This window comes from Melitaea cinxia, chromosome 13 (assembly GCF_905220565.1).
Source record: "Melitaea cinxia chromosome 13, ilMelCinx1.1, whole genome shotgun sequence".
Taxonomy (NCBI): Eukaryota; Metazoa; Arthropoda; class Insecta; order Lepidoptera; family Nymphalidae; genus Melitaea; species Melitaea cinxia.
Window position 1 is genome coordinate 4,214,828 of NC_059406.1, and position 12,201 is coordinate 4,227,028.

The 12,201-nt window shown below is 31.7% G+C and overlaps 1 protein-coding gene and 1 non-coding gene across 2 annotated transcripts; both read left to right on the forward strand.

Moving 5' to 3' along the window:
* Nucleotides 1–2,970: 2,970 nt before the first annotated feature.
* On the forward strand, nt 2,971–12,201 carry LOC123658998 (clavesin-2-like). The gene is made up of 7 exons (XM_045594282.1): nt 2,971–3,084; nt 5,695–5,840; nt 8,127–8,221; nt 8,516–8,660; nt 9,640–9,833; nt 10,197–10,348; nt 11,922–12,201. Exons 2-7 carry the CDS (start codon nt 5,696–5,698, stop codon nt 12,067–12,069), a joined length of 879 nt encoding a protein of 292 aa, XP_045450238.1. The 5' UTR covers nt 2,971–3,084; nt 5,695; the 3' UTR covers nt 12,070–12,201.
* On the forward strand, nt 8,938–9,055 carry LOC123659338. Its single transcript, XR_006744012.1, has one exon. It is a non-coding gene; the product is annotated as a U5 spliceosomal RNA (small nuclear RNA).

Sequence of the window (12,201 nt, forward strand, 5' to 3'; positions counted from 1 at the left end):
AATCGTTTGTTTACTTCCTAACTGCAGTTTCTATTTCGCGTCCTATACCCAAAGGTTGTCTTTCAGTGATAAGACCGCCTTTGTACATCTTTCATATTGTGTTTTTTTGTTGTTTCTTTTAATGGTCTACAATAAAGAGTATTATTATTATTATTATTATTATCACTGGTGTGGTACCATGATAAGTAAACCAGGATCTGATGATGGAATCCCAGAGAAATCGAGGGAAACTCTCGAAAATCCGCATAACTTTTTACTGGGTGTACCGATTTTGATGATTTTTAATTAAATCGAAAGCCGATGTTTATCATGTGGTCATATTTCATCGAGATTCTGATTACAACTTTTGGGGTAATCTTTGATAATGTGTATTTCTTGACTATTTTTTCGTGTACCTACATTGTATTACTTGTCGATGTAATTGAAGTCGATTTTTTTTCGTTTGCCTGCAAACGCAATTATTAATAATGAATTAACGCAAAAAAAATTAAAAATAACGATAAATTAAAAATTGATACAAAAAATACACAGTTACAAGATTGAGAGTAATTGCTTCTCAAAACTAATAGGCGCTCGAACAAATCGTGTTTTTTTTTTAAATCATATATAAATACGAATTACATATTTATACAATATGAATAATATTTTTTTTACCGACAATAATAAAAAATATAAATTAATATAAAAAATCAAAAATAAAAAATAATTCAAAAATAATAATGATAAAATATGAATAATATTTTTGATTTTACCGACATGATAATAAAAAATAAGAACTGTCTATTTAAATAAAAAATAACGGGTATATATATATATATATATATATATATATATATATATACAAGAATTGCTCGTTTAATAGTATAAGATAACTACTGACATATCACACGTTTTTTTCGTTTAATATCGCCGATTGTTATTATTGCTATAACTTTCGAAAAGGCGGTGAAGTCTTCATTTATATTATTGTGACTGGACCCCACTAGGACCCCAAAGGTTTGAACCTCAGTAGAGACACTTGAGTATGAAGTATTTTTTATTATTAATTTTTGACAACAATGATCATAATATATATTTCAAACATATTTCAGATGTTTTATATAATCTTTAAAAGTCATTTGATAATTATTAAATTATAATTGGCAATAATTATTCATTTATAATTGGCAGAAATAGACGAAAAATACTAAAGGAGGAAGAGTGGATAAAGAACTGAGTTTTAAATACTACAGCAAGTAAATAAAATTCTTTAGGTTATTAATAGATTAATCTCAAAGGTGACCTCTCAAATTATACGGATTATGTGTTGTAGGTACTCAATAAGAATCGCTTTACAGACAAAAAAATTTACATCAATTGAATGAAGATAATATCTTTTCGCAAAATTTAGACTTTTTTGTCCCATAATACTAACGTGGTAATTTTACTGTAGGAATTTAACTATACAACCATAATGTTGTTCTGGTTCAGTTGTGCGTAGGTGCCTAAACGCAAGCGCTTGTGGGTTCGGTTCCCGGTTTTTTACAAATATTTGTTTCCAGTCTGGGCGTCAGCTTTAATGAACCTCTTCAGTAAGCGTCGTAGAGTACGTAGAGCTGTTGATCTATATTGTTATAAAAGACACCTTATAGCTAACGTTACTCGTAGTCGAGATTTATTCCGCTAATCACCCGTGGCTGAGCGTCATGTATTAAGCTTTGATCTTTTTCGTACAAGGAGAAAGAGGGCTATTCCGATCAATAGGATGTTACAAGTTAAATCTATTAAGCAGTATTTCACGATATTTGGTCCATGAATCCTAAAATACTAAACTAGGAATATCTCATTGGAGCTATTTACACTAGTTGCTTATATGATAAAAATTAAAATTAAGGGTTTGATATTTATTTAATTATTCAGAAGAGCTATGCGTCCAGAAATGTAAGTAGTCCCCTAATGTCAACTGATCTGACAGGTATTAAAACTCAACGTGGGTTAAACCTTGAGGGATTACTTATTATTAATAAAAATTATATATTCATTTTAATTATAATTATTATAATAATTTTATTTATATAATGAACTTTGTCCTCGCGGACGATAAAGAAACGTCCAGCATCTGGCTATTTGACCTACACTTGTTTTAATGAGTCAGACAAAGTAATAATTCATTTTGTTTTATTGTTATACAATGTTCTTTAGCCTGTAGCTATGACATATGAAAACGTTTGTCTCATAAAACATAATAGTAATAGTTTCCTGTCATAATCATTATTTATAAAAAAACTAGCTGTCCCCACAAACGTTGCTTTGCCATATATATTATTAACCTCCTTAATATCCCCCCCCCCCCTTATATCTTAGCGGTATGAAAAATAGATGTTGGCCAGTTCTCAGACTTACCCGATATGCACACAAAATTTTATAAAAATCTATCCAGCCGTTTCGGAGGAGTATAGTGACTAGCATTCTGATTATTTTATATATGTACAAGATAGAACTATTTAAAACTGTTAGTTAAAAGTAATTAAAAAAATACTTACATATTTTTTTATAATAAAACTATATTAGTTTGTAGAAAAATTACTATTTACACAATAAGTATACTTTTTAGGCAATTAATTTTGTTTTTAAAATCATTACATTCTTAGATAAGTTAATGATCTTGGCAATTAAAAAAAAAATATTTCGTATCGAAACCGCGTAATCATTGATTGTACGTCATAAACCTAAATAATTAATAAGGACAAATTGATAATACATGTAAGTATACTTAAGAAATATATTGACAATTTCGTCCAGTATTATCGCTTTTCAGAGAATAACTGACCACGGACCATTGTGTTATTTACTTACGTTTCTTTGCGACATGCGCTCGGTCGCATTTAACATTAATTTGTTATTTTATTTTTTAATTTATTATTAAAAAAGTAATCGAAGGTTTTTATAATAAGAAGGTTATATATAGTTCACTGGTTTGAGTGATTCGAAAGGCTGGAGGACTTGATAATAGGCGAGTAAACTGTAAATAGGCAGTTTAGTGCAATATAGATGACAAAAACGTGAGTGTACTTTGTGTATCTATTGAAGTGAAATAAATGAAAGGTAATGGATTTTGGAAATAAAGCTTAATATAATTCCGTTTACAGATAAGTATAATATTTTAATTTTGTCAGTAGTGCTATTATAAATTTCTTGACTTAGTTTTGGATGTATACGTAATTTTTATGTGATTAATAATGTTTCTAATGGAACTACTCTTTACATGTACAAATTAGTGTATTTCTAGCTCAGAACTCCTTAAAAATTTAATTTTATCAAAGTATTTCTTCAAAAACAATTTTTGTTTATGTTAAAGAAATCTTACCTAAATTTGAATATACAATACGAGAAAAAAATAAAAATTTAATGAACCTTAAATCGGGCTTGATATTTACTTGAATATTTTAGTTCCTTTATTCTAGTACTAATGCTATTACTTATATTTGAGTACTTCGTTTTAAAAGGATAAACTCATATGTAAGTTCCCTTTATCACGTTAACATGTCACTAGTAATTTCGATTTGAATTATTCATAGTCCCCATCCGTCGTGACATTGGCCAAGTAATCCGCGCTGCTTTGACGCTAGAGAAACTACTAATAGTAATTAATGAAATGAAGTTATGCAAAGTAGAGCACGCATGTTTCCTTGGTGTATTTTCGAATTTAAGTAACTGGTTTTAGGGTGTATGGTGTGACATGGCTGTTAACTAGGCGCACGTGTAATTACGGTGGAAGTTTACATAGGGTTAGTTTGTTTCAATCATTATCATTACAGCCTATATAGTCCACTGCTGGACTTAGGCCTCCACAAGTTGACGCCAAAAATAACGTGAACTCATGTGTTTTGCCCATAGTCACCACGCTGGGCAGGCGGGTTGGTGACCGCAGTACTGGCTTTGTCGCACCAAAGACGCTGCTGCCCGTCTTCGGCCTGTGTATTTCAAAGCCAGCAGTTGGATGGTTATCCCGCCATCGGTCGGCTTCTCAAGTTCCAAGGTGGTTGTGGAACCTTGTTATCCCTTAGTCGCCTCTTACGACACCCACGGGAAGAGAGGGGGTGGCTAAATTCTTTAGTGCCGTAGCCACACAGTTAGTTTGTTTAATCATTAATGATACTGACGGCATGACCTTTAAATTAGTGCTGTTATGTATTGTTGACACAGATTGACAGTAAATAGACTTTTAGAGTGTGATTATCTATACAAATAAATAAAATTGGAGTGTCTGTTTGTAATATTAAAATAACAGCTTTTTACTAAATGCATATGGATGTATACACTATACATATACCAAAATATCATTTTTTACAATTTTTGTCTCTGTCTGTCTGTTTGTTCCGGCTAATCTCTGAAACGGCTCGACTGATTTTGATGGCTCTTTCACTGGCAGATAGCTGATGTAATAAGAAGAGTAACTTAAGCTATTTTTACTTTAGAAATTTATTTATTTTATAACTTTGCGAACTGAAAAATGTCAATTGTTATTTATCTAATTCGACCCGAACGAAATCGCGGGCACAGCTAGTACATGAATATAACTTAGATTAAAATAGTAACAAAATAGATTAAGTAAATAAAAACTGTTGCTATTTTATAAAGGTAATAAATTTCCAGGTGTTAGTTATTTTATTTAAGGATCATATAAAGTAGGGCACAGCAGGATATCAGTCAGTCAGTTCAGCCTATCGCAGTCTACTGCTAGACATAGGCCTCAACAAGTTCGCGCCAGACATCATGGTTTTCTCTAATCCTCATCCAGCCTCCACCGGCAATCTTATCATAATCATCTCTTCCGTTACGCTCTTGTCAGAGCGGTCGTGGTCATCACTTCCCAGTCAAACGCTTGACGATTCGTCTCCATTCCTCCCTGACAGCTGCTTTTCGGGAGCACACGTGCAATGGAACGTACGGCAATCTTATGTAGATCGATTAATATAAAATTAAATACAATAACATAAAATGTACAAATAAGAAATAGTTATATACTAAATAGAATTTAAACAACGATCTTCTTCCATATTATTTGTTAAAAATTTGTGTTTTTCTGTTTACATTTTCTAAAATTAATTTATCTCAAAGAATGCGAAAAATCTCTGAGAATTTCTTCCGAAGTATGAAAATTTGTTGTCTCTAAGCAAGATATGAATTTTAAAAACTAGTTTAGCATTTAAAAACTCAGCTGTTTCGACCCGAATTTTTATTTATAAGCTTGCTAATATCGATTTATATGCACGGACAAATCAAAAAATAAAATAAAATAAAACTTACATAACTTCTGCGCTGATCGCTATGATTTATCGCTTATGACACATCGACAGTTTATTTCATATGTAAAATATTTTTCAACATTTACGAACGTGATATGAATTTATATGTGACCTTAACCTAATAAACTTATCAAATGGTGCTCTCTCTATAATTATACCAAAACTTATTCAATCGTTTTATATATTTACTAGCTGACACCGCAAACGTTGTTTTGTCATATATGTTATTAACCCCCTTATAACTCACGGATATGAAAAATAGATGTTGGCCGATTCTCAGACCTACCCGATAAGCACACAAAATTTTATAAAAATCGGTCCAGCCGTTTCGAAGGAGTATTGTAATTAGTATTGTGGCACTAGAATTTTATATATAAGATTTATTTATTTTATACGTTGTTTTTAGGATGTCCATATTCCAAGAAATAGCGTTTAAGGCGGAATTAGACCGGCATCTCGATCCGGAGTGCGAATACCAGGCGCGCATAATATGCGAAGAGGACTCTACTACACGCGATCGTGTCGTTCAAGAACTAAGGAATATGATCTATGGTAAAATCCATATATGGTGATTTAAGTTTATTTTTAGTTTTTATTTTTCATTTTAGTTTTGATATTTGATTGTGATTTTAATTTTGAATTTATATTAAATATGGTGATAATTTGAGACAATTTATTATATTGACATATTTTTATTTTTATTTGAATTAAATTGAGTAAGTCATTATTTTTAAGCTTTTAATTGATTGAATTTTACTTTTTAATTTAATTGAAATTGTTATTTAAATTTAGTATTGATTGAATTTCGATTTTAGTTTTAATTTTCATTGAATTCTAATATTAATTTTTGTTTAGTTTTTGATTTTAATTGCATTTTAAATAGAATTTTAGTATTGATTCTGTTTTTAAAGTTAATTATTGTAATTTTGGTTGAATTTTAGCATTTGTTTTAGTTTTTAATTTTAAATATTGTATAATATTGATTAAATTAGTATTGAATTCGGTGATGATTTAAATTTCGGTATTAATTGAATTTCAGTAAATTGATGTTGATTTAAATTTTAGTGTTGTTTGATTGGATTTTTGATTTAGTATAACTTGTTTTGTCACAATTATTGAAACTAACATAGTTAAGGGAAAAAAATGTAACTAACAAAAATATGGACATACTTCTGAAATAAATTATTATTATGTGACCGGACGCCACTCCACCCGCTCCGTATACAATAGATACACGTATTATATTACATATATAAATATAAGCGGGTGGAGGAATACGCCCCGGCAGGGAGATCAAACGGCCGGGGGTTAGGGCTGTAGGCTGAGAAACCGGCGGACAATCCTAGCCGAGTCAAGTAACACCACCTTCTGCATCCTGGCTGCGAGCGAACCGTCCCGGATCCCCAGTTGCCTCAGATGGTAAGCGAGGCTAACCGGGATCAAACCGTTGGCAGATATTACGATAGGGATTATTTCAGCGGACCCCACACCCAACATGTCGATAATCTCGTACGCCAGATCCAGATATTTACGTTTTTTCTCAGTCTCAGCTTTCACGAGGTTCTCGTCATGCGGAACGGTGATGTCCACTAAAAATACCCTCGATCGTGCCCTGTCCATCACCACGATATCAGGCTTGATCGCCAGTATCGTCCTGTCTGTGGCGATAGGCAGGTCCCAGTAGAGCCGGATTCCGTCGCGTTCGAGTACTGGCACCGGTGAATATTGGTAATACGGCATCCTCTGTTCCAGGAGATCGTACATAAGAGCAAGCTCTTGGTGGAGAATCTTGGCCTCTTGGTTATGTCTGTGCAAGTACTCAGTATTAGCAAGCGCGGAACATGGATTAACATTGACTTTTTAATGACTCAGAAATATACTGTACTAGTTTCGTTTGTTCTTTATCCAGTAAAATTTAACGTTAGTGTTTTAAGAGTTAAGACGTACCTACTACAGTTAAGTACTAATAGTTGTTATCCACATTATTATAATTGAAATATAATTAATTAATTATTCATACGAGAATTATTCATGCGATGAATTTTGACTATTCGAAGCATAGTACATAATAGTTCTACAATTTTTTTCTAATCTACTAAACTAGAGCAACGCGCATACATCGCAATGGACCGTAAGTGGAGTTTTTCAATAAGATTCTGTGACAATATCCTTTAAAATGAATTCAACTAGAAATCTAATGATAGAAATACGCCCCATAAGTTAATTTATGCTTCTTAATGAAAACATCGTAATATTTTCTCTCTTTTTCGTTATAAAATTGCTCTCAGCAACGAACAAGTAGCCATAAATTTCCAATAAATATTTTATTTTTGTTAATATCAATAGATTAAAACTAATTTGAAGTGATTGATAGTGTATTTTCAATATTAGGTTTAGTACAGCATTTAAAGTAAAAAGCGCAAGTGTTTGTTGCTATTCTCTCAAAATGAGTTTTCTGCATTTAAGTATACATTATTTACTTATATGTTTCTATATTTTGGAACCCGGACTCTTTAAAGACTAATAATTAATGTATTCCGCGGTTTACACGAATTTTGTTAGACTAAATTACCTTATAAATTACAAATTTTTTTATCAATCTGGACCGTCACTTTGTACTTGACTGCGATTACCAGGTGCTCATATATCTATAAGAGTTAATCGTATTCATTTAAATTATTTTTGGTTACGAAAGAAACCAAATTGTTAACCTTAAAATTACTTAATAAAATGTATCTCGTAAATAGTACTGAGCCATGAATATTTATTACAAGCATGAACAATATCCTGTAAAATAAGGTAAGATGAGCATTTTTTATTGAAATATAAATTTTTCAGAGCGAGGCGAGTGTCATCCACCACGTATGGATGACGCATTCTTGCTACGCTTCTTGCGCGCGCGTCTGTTCATTCCAGCGCGAGCTCATCGCCTAGTATGTTATGTTGCCCTTGTAACTATGACTCAGTTGGTTAATCTTGAGAAATTATTTATCCTGCCAATACAAATGCCAAAAAAATCATTTGAATGAACAGATAATAGATGGCGTTGGTGTTTATTTAATGCAAAAAGTAGAGCTACAATCTCTACCTATGCAATATTTTATATGTTAGAGTAACGTAAAATACTTTTGTGTTATACATTTTTAAAACATATTTGCTACTCGTAATATAAATGAGCTTATTCTATGCTATTTTTATACATAATGCACTATTCTATACTTCTTCAGATGGTGCGGTACTGTACATTCCGGGAACAAAACCCTCACTTATGGCGTGACGTGTACTGGTATGGGCTTACAAGACTAGACAATATTTTTGAAGGCGTTTTGTTTGATAGGCCGGATGTGGGTAGACTTATCATATGCAGAATGGGTTAGTCTTTTATTTGTTAAGATAAAATTGATCAGTGCTATCACTCATTATTTTTACCTCAGACATTAATAGCACAATAAAAATAAAAGTTCCTAAATTGAAAAGAGGTTTATATACATTTCTAATTTAAGCACTAAACAGTGTCTTACCTAGGTCGATTGGATTCAATAATGCGTTAGTTTCAATATTTGTCACTAGATGTCGCTAGTACGTAAAAATTCACGCTAGCGTTTGGTTCACATCAAACATATATATAATAAGAACTCAGTAGTTGTAGTATCTCTGGTTTCCCTTCAAAACGCATAAATCTTTCGCCTTTTACTAAAGATTTCCGTGGAGGGGAACTCTCAAATGAGTCTAACCAAATTTTTGATATCCTACATTATATGTAGGGCTTATGAGAATTGAAAATAAGAAATTAAATTGGCAGTCGTAAATCCCAATACCATATATTGCTTGCTGCTTGCAATTAGCATTTCATACCCTTGCGTCGCAATTCAGCTATTAAAACAAAAAGTCAGTAAGATAAGATCTTTAACCAGTTTCTTAAAAGCCGGGAAGAATTGCTTATTAAAATTATGAAAATGTAGCATGTTTGTCTTAGAACTACATAGCATACTCAATAACATAACTTTAACAGAACTTATTGCGAAAATATATACACAGCTAGGTTATTTAATAGTGTAAAGCATTAATATTTAACACATTTAAATTTTCTCTCTATCCTATAGAATTACAAGATTTTTTTTAGTGACACTTTTTAAGAACTACTTATTATAAACATTTTATTTCTATTACCAAAATTATTCTAAAACGAGATATTTACCATGTTTTTTATATTCATTTTGCGAAGCTAATATTTTATTTTTACAAGCCAATTATATTAATCTTTAGCATATTTTAATTTTAATAAATAAGTTTATACGAAATAAATTATGTTTATAAATGAGGTTTATCAAAAGTAAATTGTGTGTCCTAGGAAAATGGGATCCAAACGAGTACCCTGTGGAAGACCTAATCCGTGGTTGTCTTCTCCTCCTCGAGGTTGGCATCATGCAGCCTAAGCTTCAAGTATTGGGAGGTACAGTCATAGTGGACTGCGAAGGTATTGGCATGAAGCACGCTCGACAACTAACACCCTCTGTCGCTCTACAAGCTATAAATGTTATGGGAGTTAGTATTTTACTTTTTTTGTTATTTATTATTAATTATTATCAAAGAAGAGAACGGTATTTTGTTAATACACTATATTTTTATGCACAGGCTAGATAATTAAAAAAAATGTAGGTATTGATAGTTAATGGCAAGGCTTACAATTTGTAGATTTCTAGAAATTTTTGTTAAATTCGTTTTAATGATAAACATAATAATAACTATGACTACATATTTTTAATTCTCAGTTACAAAGAGTAATATGAATTATGTAATATTTGAAAAACCTTGTTAAGCAAAAAGTTCTTAGACATTGGGTTTTTTGTAACCAATTCGAAAATAGTTTAGATATGTGCTTATTTTTTTAAATATTAACTCTTTCAGTTCACTTTCCCGATCTACCAGCGCGGAGTCCACATAGTGAACTGTTCACGATTGTTCGAGAAACTTTTCTATGTGTTCAAAAGACTGGCGCCATCGGACGAAATGTGGCAGAGAGTACACTTTCACGGCTATGATTACAATTCTTTGCACAGGTGAAGTTAATTCTAAGCGATTTTTAACGAGTCACATCTATGTCTTCATAATGATACAAAAGTATATGATACTAATGTAAAATTTTAGTATTTTAATAGAATGTGTCATTAACCCGAGTAGAAATTTTTTTTTAAGGACCGGACCAGGCATGCCTGATCAGGACTAGATAAGGCATGTAGCGCAGATGATTGGTCTGGACCTGATCAGGATGAGATGAGATTTCCTGATCGGGTCTAGATCAGGAAATCTCATCTCATCCTGATCAGCCGGTTCGGTCCGGTACTTTTAAAAAACACGAACGTATATTCTTGAAAAAATTGTTTAACGAAAGAAAAAACGAACTGATATTATAAATATGTTACTTAACATAATCATTATGATATTTATTTTCGTTTATTTTTCCAATGCATTATTTATTTATGTTTTTACTTTAAATATTAATTATTTTTATTTAATTTTGGTATTAATTAATTATTATTATTAATTAAATTTTATTAATTAACTTCTAATAATTAACTACTAATTAACTACTTCCTACTACTTACGACTGCTTCACTGTGTAGAAATGGACTCTCTGCTAGACTGTTCTGATAACTATATATATACTAAGTGCGCTTAAAAATATTAATAGCGCGCGATTCAGGCTCAGTTCGCGTAATTTCTTTAAGGCTATTATGATCTGGACCGGACCGGGTCCTGATCTAGTATGCCTTACCATACTTGATTATATTTTACATCAGGCTATCCTGATCTGGACCGGACCGGGTCCTGATCCAGTATGCCTTACCATACTTGATTATATTTTACATCCTTGTCTGGACCAGCCCTGGTCCTGATAGAGCTTGCCGGATCTGGCATGCCTCATTCTATCCTGATCCGGTCCAGATACATGATCTGGTTGAGCCTGACCTTTTTTCTAGTCGGGAAGATGATTCGAACAATTATGATAATGATGATTGGACGGTTTTTTAGAAAATGGTATGGTGGAATGGAAAGGTGTTTTTTGATTAAGAGATTGTAAATAGCATTATGTTATATGTGCCATAAAGAAAAATTAAAATTTAATTTATTAATATAAAATGTCTGTTAATATAATACTGACAACTTTTCTAAATCATTTCGAATGTAAAATTATTTTTGTGAAACTATTATTTTATAGAGACTTAATCTTTTTTTAAGTTTTATTATATTTATCTCTATACTAAGACATCAAGTGTGTAGATAAAGATACACCATAATTATATCTTCTCTTCTCTTCTCGTTCTACTGAAATTGAAGGCATGAAATTGAAGGATAAGTCAAATCATTCTCTCTTTGTGCATGTCTCCGACTGCATGTTATGTACGACGTTGCATAAAGTTTCGAAGGACTACCGTATTAATATATTTTAAATGTACAGCACAAAATGTTTGATATTGTTTCTATTTATTTCGCTGACGTTGTGTGCATATTGAATTTTTATCATGTTCCAGCTTTTTCAGTTGATTTTCTATTAGTTGTTCTTCACGCAGGCGGGTTTTTGTTTTTTTTTTTAATTATTATTTTTTTCATCTGTATTTTAATTGTTTACAGGTATATTGACCCGGAATGTCTTCCAAAACGGTACGGTGGCTACCGTGAAACAGTTACAGTGAAAGAATGGTTGACAAAAATTAAAAAATACAAGAACAAGGAGTTCGATGAAGATTTGAGGACATTAGGATATGCTGTCGATGAGTAAAAAGACTGAAGCAATTGTGATTTATATTATACGTGACATATTGGTCCCACCACTAAGACTAGTGTCTGTCGATCAAGTTCCACCACGCGGTGTTACTGTAATCTGTAAGTTAAATATATTTTGTTATGTGAA